We start from the raw sequence: 12108 nt of genomic DNA on the forward strand, positions 1-12108 counted from the left end.
CAAAATGGCTCCTAAAATGCGGTTACACCACTTGACATTTCAAGAGGTTGATTGGCAGACATGATTCCTCATATTAATTTAAATATTCCGAACGATGATGTTACATAACTATTATTACGTTTTAAAAAGTGCAAGTGTAAGATTATGCCAAAGTATATCAGAGGCTATTTTGAAGAGAGTTTCACAATTTTTTTGCATGTTCTATTAGTTGGTACCACTTTTTTATGGTTACACCATTATTTTCCTAATATTCTCAACAAAATGGATAAAACCAGAACTTTTAGAATTTGGTCTTGAAGAAAATTATGTTTCAAAGTGATTTGATAGATTATTCTCAAATGTTAGCCTAACACTTTTAAATGTATTTCATCCTCATGTTCACACGTCACGTCTTTGACCCAGCTATACCTCAACACAGTTTTCAGGTAAAACAAATATTTTAGAGTCTGAAAGTGTTGTTTTAGTGTGTGGATGCACTGACTACAATAAAGGACAAAATAGTATGTGTTGCATTACATTTTGTGCTTCATTAAATAAAAAGCCTCAGTATAAATGAATTAGCTGATCCTTTTGAATCCCTTGCAAATACAAATCTATGAAAAACATCTAGTATTTCTTGTTTCTGATAAAGATCCCCTGAAATGATCACCACAACTGGATACCAGAAACATGGATTTGCCTCTTACATAGGGTGGTTACGTAGGAAGGTTCCTGTTAGGGGATCTCGTTAGAGATGGTTACGGAAACACGCAGAGAAAAAAAAACAACTTTAGTAAATTATACCTTTCCAGTCTTCGTTAAACTCTTAAGAGACACCGTTATTGGGAAACCCAACCCTGAGTATCCATTACTTCTGATGATTTAGTTAGATTCACAGGTTTATATTTGTGACCTAAAACGTTTGGATAAAGTAAATTGAGCAATCAGTGGGCTGGCTGAATCCATTTAACAGAGCGGATTCCACTTAGCAGTCTCGCCACGTGTGGGATGGAAACCCTCTCACCGACGTCCCTTTCAAAACCGCGGCACTGGCACCGTCTGGCACTGACAGCCATACAGAGCCACATACGGCCCATTATGTCTCGTCATGCCCACAGAAGCCCCTTAATGAGATGCGGGTGGGCGCATTAGTCCCTGGGCTCACATTGGTGCAGCCCGTGATGGACCCTGATTGCTAAAGTGGCAGTGCAGCTGGGAGGGATGAAAGCTGGGATAATGCTCTGTCTCTCCGGGGAATTCACTTGAGGAATCCTAGTCCTCGTCGCAACCACGAGCCGCATGGATTATCGCTTTTGCCAGCAGTCCGCCTGGTGCTTCAATATACATCCTTTTCTTTGTCCTTTTTTTGGCAGAGAGCCTCAATTGCAGAGGAAGAAAATTACCTGCCTGTGGTAAAAAAAAACATGAAGCAAGCCTCACAGGTGTGCTGAAGACTTGCACAGGTGGACATTTTGCAGAGCAAAAAAACAGCAGCAAACATGAAAAAAATTACAATGTTAGTGTGCCAAAATCGGATATGGTCTTGCACATATATTTTACCTTTGGCTGAAAAAGGTAAGATTTAGTCCAAGTGAGTAGATTGCAAACATCTAAATACATGGCACTCATTGACAGAAATTACTATGCATCTGCAACTGTGCAACGCCTTCTAGCTGTGTGTGTGAGTGAGTGTGTGTGTGTGTGTGTGTGTGTGTGTGTGTGTGTGTGTGTGTGTGTGTCTGTCTGAAGGATTAATTTTAAAGGCAAGCATCCTCAAAACTGAGATTACGCTCCTCATTATTCAAATCTCGCTGTACTCACAGAGTCAGTCAGGAGTGCCTTTGAGTGTTGCTTAATTTCAGCCTCTCAAACACAAATGTAATAACCAGACAGACATTTCCCTTGGCATTTTCCCTCGCTGTCAGAAGCGAGACGCGGACATGGGCTGAATGTACGAGAGGAGCTGGATGAGTACAGACCCTGAGACAGAGGGTGCTAAAGGTTCCTCTTGGCAGGGCACACAGGGGTTAAGGCTGCACTCTTGAGTGCCACCCCAGGGTGATGTGGGCACCTCTTCATGCCTGCGTGGGTGAAGAGGAGGCTCAGGATGGCACCATTTACACCTCTCCTCTGCCACCAAGGCTCACCTTCAGGGATTGCATGAGTAGGCACGACTAGGAAGTACAAAGTTAGAGCTCCCACTAGGCTGACAATTGTTTAGTGTGTGTGTGTGTGTGTGTGTGTGTGTGTGTGTGTGTGTGTGTGTGTGTGTGTGTTCTCATTAACCCTTAACCCCTGCATGTGCCACTCACACCTGAAGAGGTGTTAGAGTTATAATAAGGGCCTCTCTAAAAGAGCACAATAATCAGTGCTCTACTGTAGTCAGTTAAACCACACCGGGGAATCATTTTTGATTTTCACACATGCTGTCTCAGTGTACCATAATTGTAGCTTTCACTGGAATTGTGGCCAAGGTGTCATTTCCATTTCATCTATTGAAATACAAGTGCGCAAAGAGTGGAGTGACTGATGATAACGCCAGGCGCTGTACTGTACCGTGATGTCAACCTGTGATGTTCCAGAAAGTCTATATAGAAGCCAAATGTGTTAGAAAATAATACTGGTCTACAGTCGCTCTCAGTTGTTACCCGTCGGCTACATCCTTATTTAGACGTGTTTTAGCGCAGTTTCCCAACATATTACTGCACTCTTATCTTGCCCGTTCTAGTACAGAGTAGGTAAATGCAGCAGTTTAGTCGCTAGATACCGGTTGTCAAATGCCGCCTTCCCATAAAGTATCGATAATCATTTCCCCAAGGAATGATTCCATCACAATCCCAACTTTGCTATTGGCGTAATGCCTGGTCATAAAAGTAAAGCACTATACCAATGTATAACTGTGTAACTGAACGCTAAAATCCAACTTCAACGAACACCCTATGTAAAGAACCCGTTCCACACCATGTCAGTAGTTGTTTCTGATGTATATCATATTTGTTTAAATTGAATTTACCCATTTAAGTGAGATGTCTCCTCATTCGTGTCCTCACTCATCGTTGGCAAACTCTATTCAGTCTAAGGTCGATGATAGAATGTTTGTGTTGCAAGCAGAGGATAACCTAGGAACAGGAAGCTGAAAGTCCCGCGAAAATTATGCCGGGAAAGTGTTTTGACGTACGTACGTCATTTTTAGCCAACTTAAAGATTGCGGAAGTTGCGTGGTATCGAGCAGTTTGCAAAAATATGCTTAAAATAGGCCAAGCACACTATTCACCTCTTCATTACAGTGTTGGTATTCCTTTACAAATAAATAAACTAGGCCAAGTAAATGTACCCAAAGTGGTAGGTTTTTGACCATTTTGTCTTGCAAAATGGCTAACAAACAAAAATGAAGAGATGATAAAACAATATGTAAGATAAATTAAACTTGAGTAGGCCTACTAGAACAAAAGTGTGAACAAAATGCAAACAATGCAGCGCAAATGTCATCTTACAAACTGCAATACTCTCCTTGTCCACCGCGTGGCAGTGAAGTGGTTTGTCCAAGTTAATAAAGTGGTGCCATCGGTCCGAATCAATAACATAAACTGACAAGCTTATGTTTCATGTATCTGTAAACTTTAGTCACCATGTCCTCTTTCTCTTACACAGCTTCTCCCTAACATACGTATGGACGAGGCCTAATAGAGTCTATTTTGGAAAAAATATTGTGCTATTGTAATTTTTCCCTCTGTTGAGCCAAATCATGTTTAAGAGAACCCTACCTCTGGAACGAACAGCACAACAATCACCCACCTTTATCCCCTCTTACGTCCTATTTCACTCCCTGCACCACTTAAAACTTTCAAACAAATGTCTTAAACTTCAAACAAAACAAAAGACGCAAAATGTATCTTCCAGTGTCAAGCCAACACATCAGTCTAAGCAACTCCTGTTACTGTAGCCTACATACAATCTAGTGAGGGTAACCAGTCAGCGTGGAGTGCATGGTTTTGCCACATGTGGTCTCATGGCATAATGACATCTCAGGGGAGCCAATTATGGCACAAGATTTTCAGTGGGCTTAATCCCTTGGTGTAGCCAACACTGAGAGGTAGGCTATTTGGTTTGCAGATTGCACTTTTTATTTAGTTTTTTTCATATTTGTTTGTGGAACACCTATCCATTTGATTTAAAAAGCCAATCAAATATACCCCTCCCGCAGTGCTCTTGCAGCACCATTGCTGATTGGCTAGATAGAATAAGGTTCAGACTCTGAATCACTTTGTTTACAGAGAAGAACTGTGCCACCAGAGTTTTTTGGAGTACCTTTGTTGTTTGGATGACGTATTAATATTTGGTAGATCAGAAGCAGAGAGTTTGCAGCTCTTGCATATAGTGTTTGATCGGTTAAAGAAATACACCCTGAAGATGTCTCCTGCTAAGTGCAATCATTTTAGGAGATCTGTAAAGTTTTGGGGACATATCATTTCTCAGGAGGGCATCGCATGCAATCCAGATAAAGTGGAGGCTATTGTTTCTTCCATTTAGATATGATGGAGTCTGTTGGTGTCACACCATCTATGAGCAATATCCACTCCTTTCTTGGTATGGTGGTTTTTATTGACAGCTGTTATGTGCTCACAAGGCCACTTTTTTGCACTTACAATTTGTTCTAAATGGCCATGCAAAAGTAAGAGTGGGAGCAGGCCTGTGCATAAGCATAAGCTTTGTCCTCAGGAACGGTCCCCTGAGCGTACAGAGGCTTTTCAGCTGGATGAAATGTAGTGAAATTAGTGAGGATGAGGGTAGCAGTTAGATGAGTTTTTCTGAATTCTTCCACTGCAGTTTTGTTTCCCTGAATTTCTCTCTGTGTGGTATGCATTTCCCCATGCCTATTTGGATCTGGGCACAGTGGTGAGTGTTGGCTTTGTTCTCTCACTAGGATCCTTTAACTTTTGGCCCCTATGCCTCTTTAAGTGCTGTGCTACGGCAGTGGAGCTGTGATGAGTCTGGATCATACCTGCAGGCAGCTGTATGCGTTTTCTTTCTTTGATGTCTATCAGAGCAAAAAAAGCAGTCTGATTGTGGCGTCCGTCAATTTCTACACAACACAGCGCAGAGGGAGAGCAAACTCATGTTACACACAAACTGTACTGAGAAACATGTATTGTTCAAACATGGTATATTTTCCAAGATTATCAGTTTTATGTTTAATAATGCATATTGCTCATTGTGTATCCTTGTTGCAGGTTGCAGATCGTTTTAATAAGCCTGGCACTGTCAGCTCACAATCTTGAAAAGAGGTGTAGGTAGGAATTGTGATCCAAATCAATAATGGAAAGTAATAGCGTATATTGTGAATGCTAAATGAAGGCTAAATACCCAATGGGGAGATGAGCAAAACATCCTGCACCAAATGTACAGTAACTGTTTACAGTGTTCTGTGACTGTCCATAACCCCTGGAAAAACGGATTCAGCTATTTTTAGCCCACTCAAAACAGCTATGTTGTTGTATTTCAAAATGTTGATCTCACACACTCTTCTGAATGTACTACAATAGATACAATAACCTAAGCAATATCTAAGATGAGACACAGTCAGTTGTCAGTTTCAGGCTAAATTTGAGTAAAAAGGATGAGAGTGATGGCTGCTGTTGTACACAAAAAACAGAAACAAAGATGAGATGCTTCTCTCAGTAGTAATTTCATTAGGGCTGCTAAGTTAATGTTGAATTAGATGGGAAGATATTTTATAATGAATGTACAAGACGAAAATGGACCACAAGGGGAGCAGAGGGTGTGTGATCTCAGTCCACCAATTTGCCTTTAACCACAGGAAATCATTGTGGACTGAATTTGAAGCATGAATTATCATTCACATTTAAACATTGTGGTTAAATTAGATTCAATGTGTTTTAAAAAGCTCATTATAGGAGGAAAGGGAGGACATAAGTGGCAGATTTAATGCTCTTCACTCCTCCCAACTAAAAACTCTTTTGAAACGAGGTGCAGGCCTACCTCGGGTGACCTTAGAGTATTTTATCCACGGCTACAGTTTTAAAAATATCCCCTTTCACAACGAGATGACAACCCTCAATGAGACAACAAGCAAGCCGTTCCGCAGGAAAGACACCATCTCACCAGCCCCAAGCAACCATTCATCAAAGATGACAAGAAGAATGGGGGAAAGAGGAACTTTCCTATTTCTAAATTCAACTCCAGCTTGTTCAGCAGATGCAAGACAAAGGTAGGAAATGTCCGTCAACCACCAAATTGAGTTTGGAGTCAGAAGAAAACTCAGATGTTTACTATAGATGTGTGAATGATTTATTTCATCTTTCTCTCTCAGCAGAAAGAGAACTGTGTGTGTGTGTGTGTGTGTGTGTGTGTGTGTGTGTGTGTGTGTGTGTGTGTGTGTGTGTGTATGTGTGTGTGTGTGTGTGTGTGTGTGTGTGTGTGTGTGAGAGAGAGAGAGAGAGAGAGAGAGAGAGAGAGAGAGAGAGAGAGAGAGAGAGAGGAAGAGAGAGACAGACAGAGAGAGATGCACTTTCCTCTGTTCTGCTGCTGAAGCATTCCTACCCATATCCTCATTTCTCATTTTTCTCTCCTCTCAATTTTTCCAGATGGGTATGTGATTTTTCAGTTGAGATAAGGCTCTGCTTCTGCTTACATCCACTCTTTCTCTCCTACCTAACTACTACCTAATTAGGCAATATCATTATTTCTTTCTGCCGAAGGACAGAATTTCATGGAGAGAATATAAGTGGATCTAGAAGACCAACAGGCAGTAATGACCCCCTTTTAAAATTAAACATCCCCAAACGTGACATTTTATGTATTAATATAAAGTATAATGTATCATTTTTCAAATGTTTTAAATCCATTAATTTGAGCCAATGACCTAGAGCTTAAGATAAAAAAAACTTCCCATTTTCTCTGATAGGATAGATCTGATTGGCATTGCTTGTCTACAAACAAACCAATCAGTTCATCAGTATCACTGCTTCATTTTTTGGAGTTGCCTATTGTGTGTGTGTGTGTGTGTGTGTGTGTGTGTGTGTGTGTGTGTGTGTGTGTGTGTGTGTGTGTGTGTGTGTGTGTGTGTGTGTGTGTGTGTGTGTGTGTGTGTGTGTGTGTGTGTGTGTGTGTGATTGAGAGAGAGAGAGAGAGAGAGAGAGAGAGAGAGAGAGAGAGAGAGAGAGAGAGAGAGAGAGATTACATATGAGAGAGATGTGTTGGAATAAAGGAGTTCACCTAAGGCGAGGAGCTATGAAGTTCCGGTAGGATTAAGGCTGACTTTTATGTACATGGGCAAACTGTGATGGGATTTCTGACTTAACACCAAAAACAATAGCCTACAGTCCTTATTGTGGAATCAAGAGTCATGTTTCTGTTTGGTATGGAAGTAAACCAAGTTCTAAATGGAAGTCACTCAACATGGGGAAAGGCATCTAGCTTACCAGAATGGTTAGATTTTCGTTAGTTCAGTTATATATATAAATGAGTTGACGTGACAATAAAAAACTACATCTGTAAATGCAAGACCGATATGGTATGCTTTAAGATAATGGCTTTGATCTCCATATACCGTTGACATTCATGTCTATAGCACATGTTTTACTGGTATCCATAGACTGTCTGGACTTCGCCCATGCAGTTACATCTTAAAAAAAAAAAATTAAGGCCTAAAAATCGGAGGAGTTTGTTTTTCCAAAACACTGGTTGGTGACTGAAAAGTAGGGGAGAACCTGGGGGAAAGTACTCTTTTTAATTCAACTGAAATAAAGACTAGAAGACAACATTTTGTGACTAACTAATCACACTCGTTGTCCTCAAGTAGCTATCTTGCGTGATGGAAATATGATGCACTATGGATGATTTAGCCTTCTACATAGATATAAGTCTTGTAATCTATATCCTGTTCCTTTCTTTGTAAAATGTTATTTAATTTCAGTCAAACTGTTGCCCAAATAGGAGCCCTTCGTGACCTTACCCCATCTGTCTCCATGGGTTATGGTCACTACCTAATTCCCCCTCCATGATACGCACATACGCACAAGATATTAACATCATACTAGGGCTGATCTTCCATTTCTCACCTCAACAAAACACAGAAACAAAATAGTTATTTATGCTTTTATTTTCAATATCTGGGGGGAGCCTACTGCATTGATGAGGGGACAGGTGTTACTTTCGTCCCTCCATAGTTATTTGCCATTATAGCCTAGCTTGTAGGCCCTATTCGGTGTGAACAAGCATGCTAGAGACCAGGTAGCCTACAGCTGTGACACAGGGGCAGTTGTAACTTGCTTAATTTCTCAGTTTGTGTGTAACCTAATGCGATGAAACTCACAGACAACGTGTGTGATGGAATCCGCATGCTACATTCAAAATCTCACCTTGTGTCTCTGTTGAAAGTTATACATTTGTGTGCAAGATTTTCACTACACAATTGATCCGATGAAAATTTGTGAACAAAATAGCTTGAATAGTGAATAGAGACGAAAGCTGTATGTTTGATTTTAAAATGAAAAGTTTCACTTCAAGTGTAAGAACTGTAGGCTATCTGGTCTGCTCTATGTAAAGTCTGGGATTGTCAGTAGAGCAAAATGGTTTAGGCTACTGAATAAACATGAGGTGGAACCTTTACAAACACTCAACATTTACATAGAACCGTCAAAAATCGTTTATCGGCTGTAACTGCGTGATAAAAGGACATGACAGGAAGATGTTTAGTTTGGCAGATAGATTCAAATAGAAATTCCATATAGGCTATTTTTAATCTCTCGCTTTTTTTGTTGGCAGAAGAAAGAAAGAAAGAAAGAAAGAGAAAGCAATGCAGAAAGTAAGATAAAGAAAAGCTTTGCTAACAGCAAACCAATTTAACGGGGTCGTCAGACTTGAAGTCGATCGGGCCAGTGCAACAGGTTTTTTTGTCAACACAAATTCGCCACTGGTGATGTCTTGAAGGGTTAATCCCGTGGAATGTTGCACTGAGGAATGTGCATGCAAATAGATTTATGCTAATCATATGCTAATGAGCTGCTGGCTGGGAACGGACTCGTGTCTGTCCGAACTGTTAGGAGCTAAGATGGAGGACAGGGGAGGGCGAAATATGGATCTGGACGCAGTTTTGTAGTTCGCTGGAGTTTCTTTCTTCTTTTCCGTACTTATGGCGGAACTTTTTGGAGTTGACAATGCCTAGAAAGGGGAATGGACAGTTGCCGTTACCGGACGGCTGGGAACAGGCGACGGATTACGACGGCAAAGTATTTTATATCGACCACAATACCAAGCAAACCAGCTGGGTTGACCCTAGGGACAGGTAACGTTACGTTGCTATACAGCAACATTAAACACTTCAAAGTTGACAAACACGGTTTCCTCAAGCATTAACAGGGGAGGGCAGTGATCTAGTGTTGGGGAAAAGAATGGGGAAATGCTTACGAAGTTTCTTTTACATGGCAACTGCACTGCAGCGACTTAAGCAAGTTGCCGACAACGTGCTAAAGAAGGCTAACACAATATTCAGTTGCAGAACTTGCATATTAGAATTTGGGCATACTTTGCCGAAGTTGAACTGTTAACGTTATTAGCTAGCCACTGTTCTTTAAGTTCAATAACTCTTAGCAAACTAGAGCAATGAGAGTACAATACATTGTACAGTTACTGTGGGGCATGCACCGTGACTAGGATGGATTTTGCCGTGGAAGTGTACAAAAGGGGGATTGTTCCCGTTAGGATTAGTGACGAACCCCCATACAGTCATGGAAAATATCATCACTCTTCTGAATGTTCACATAGCTAAATATATATTTGTATATCAAGTTATGCTGTTTTAAGTGTGCAGTGAGATTTTGATATGCTACCTGACCCGCACCTCAAAGCCAAAGACACTGCTCAGACCAGTCTGTACACCAGTTCAGCCGTGGTTTGTCACATCACTGTTCACTTAGGCGTCAAGTATGTTATGGGTATGCCTGTCAGACAGTTCACGTTAAGACTGTAAAAACAGTATGCAACCACTCAATAATGTGTTGTTAATATCAACTGACTTCAATAGGCCCGTTTGCATTTAGAATAGGTGTGTTGGGAAGCTGTAGAACATCAGCGAGTTAAACTACCGTTCAGGCCACATCACACTGTCTTGTTAGGCCTTGTTCTTTACCATAAAGAATGTTGATATGAAAACGACACACCTCTATACATCGATTTACCTTTTGGGGGTACCTTCTTACAGAATACTGTGAACTCCGTTTGAAGGAAAGACAAATGTTATGGAGACAGAATGCCACTGATGGTCTTATTATTTGAACTCTGAATGTTTCACAAAAGTGTTGCCTCATTAATGAAACAGGGCTGCACTAAACAATGATAAAGTTGAAAATCTTCAAATTAAACCAAATTAGTTCTAAAAATATAAATTCTTTGACAGGATTACACCTGCATATGAGACTGACGTTGTCAGTGGCACACTTGACTACCTGAACACACCTGCTTTAGTTTCTCAAGGACATTTGGGCACTGATTTGAATAGGGTGCACTTGGAGAATCGAGAGATACAAGATATGCAGGGGTAGGAGGACTCCAGAAGCAGGACTGAGAAGCCCTTGGATGAGTCTTCATTGTTTGGGCAGATCTATGGCCTTGAGGCAATCTGGAACCCCACCTCCTCACTGGCAGAAGGTAGCGGTCAAATCTGTAAGCACCTGTTACTCAGGCAATGTTGTGCTCATCATGTTGAGCAATCCCAAAGAGCATGAAGTTGTCTGTTCCTCTCTTCAAAACAAACAGAAGATTTTCTCTTCTCTCTGTAATTCCTTACAGTATTACACTGAGGATGATATTGGATCATTTTGTTGTTCTCTTAGTGAGGTTTTGACATTTTAATGTTTTTTATGTGTGTGCGCTTCTGTAGACAGGTGTCTGGGGGTGGACATTATGCGGCGTGCGTGCTTGTGAGTGAGAGGGACAGGCATGGGCAACGTTTCGATTTGGGCTGGGGTTCCTTATGTAATGAATCAGTAGATGGTATACGAGTTTGGGCATTGATTAGTGCCCTGACACGGTAAACAAAGGAACACTGATACGGGAATATTTCACGTTACCAACGCAACATGTGAGTGACATTTCACATTCTGTTACTAGCTTACTAAGTCAACTGTGACTGGCATGCTTGCCAGGTTAGTTCTACACAACATGTTTTAACTATGGCAGTTAGACAGATGTTAACAATTTAAAAGTTAAGTCTGTCATGAATCATGATGTTACTAAAGGTCTGGGAGCACTGCATTTCCAAGTGCATTATGGGATTTTTCAGGGAGTTCATTTTTTAGTGCACTGGAACATTCCGAAAATGGGACAGCCCTGAAAACGGCAGATTCCCTAGAAAGTGTACTGCAAAGGGAGAATATTGAGATGTACCCATGGTGACTGTCTCTTATAGTAGTATAACAGGAGCCTGCTGAGATATGGTACCCCCTCTCTTTCTCTCATACACATACACATGCTCACTCTTCACTGTGTGGTGAACCTGTGAGGGGTCCCTGTGGTCAGAGGCCCTCCTTGCCCCTTGCTGTGTTGCTGACATCTCCATGGCAACCCAGTCCCCCCTTGGTGTGTGTTCATGTAGGTGAAACAAGAGGAGCGTATGACCAGAGACCTTGTTGTTCGCCATCAGTCCAAATCCAGCGGGTCTCGGTGGGATGTGCTCAGTTGGCGGACAGCTGGAGACGGTCTGTGTGCACTTGTGTGGGAGAAAGGGGAGCCGAGGCCTTGCTGATTGGTTCTGACCCAGGTCAGCTTAATGTTCCTGGAAGGGCCTTTGGATAGGAGAGAGATAGCAAGAGATGTATGATGACGCTGAGACAGATGAATTTGTGTAGGAGATTCACAGTCAAAGGAGTCTGGGTGTGGAGTGAGGCAGAATGTATGATCCTGTTTGTTAGTTGGATGGTATTTATGTTCTATTACAAAATACGCCTAGATGCGTTGTTTTGTGTCTGTAAAAGGGTTACACAGTGTGGTAAGATGTGGTAGGTACTACTATTTGGTACTTTAGAGTTTAGTGTGCGTGTGTGTGTGTGTGTGTGTGTGTGTTTGTATGTGCGTGTGCGTGTGTGTGTGTGTGTGTGTGGTGGTTTGTGT

General features: G+C 41.4%; 2 protein-coding genes across 2 annotated transcripts in view; one reads left to right on the plus strand and one right to left on the minus strand.

Moving 5' to 3' along the window:
- dctd (dCMP deaminase) overlaps nucleotides 1–3033 on the minus strand; it is a gene marked incomplete at both ends in the record, with an annotated part of 37554 nt that extends 34521 nt beyond the window's left edge. The window contains one exon of the mRNA XM_080836944.1: nucleotides 2993–3033. Within this exon, the coding sequence (XP_080693070.1) occupies nucleotides 2993–3033 (41 nt within the window). The remainder of the gene's footprint in view (nucleotides 1–2992) is intronic.
- Nucleotides 3034–9063: 6030 nt separating this feature from the next.
- Nucleotides 9064–12108, plus strand: part of LOC308364154 (protein WWC2-like) — a 45684-nt gene continuing 42639 nt past the window's right edge. Inside the window, exon 1 of the mRNA XM_080837171.1 lies at nucleotides 9064–9286. Within this exon, the coding sequence (XP_080693297.1) occupies nucleotides 9159–9286 (128 nt within the window). The 5' untranslated portion in view covers nucleotides 9064–9158. The remainder of the gene's footprint in view (nucleotides 9287–12108) is intronic.

The sequence above is a fragment of the Sprattus sprattus genome, assembly GCF_963457725.1.
Source record: "Sprattus sprattus genome assembly, chromosome: 4".
Taxonomy (NCBI): Eukaryota; Metazoa; Chordata; class Actinopteri; order Clupeiformes; family Clupeidae; genus Sprattus; species Sprattus sprattus.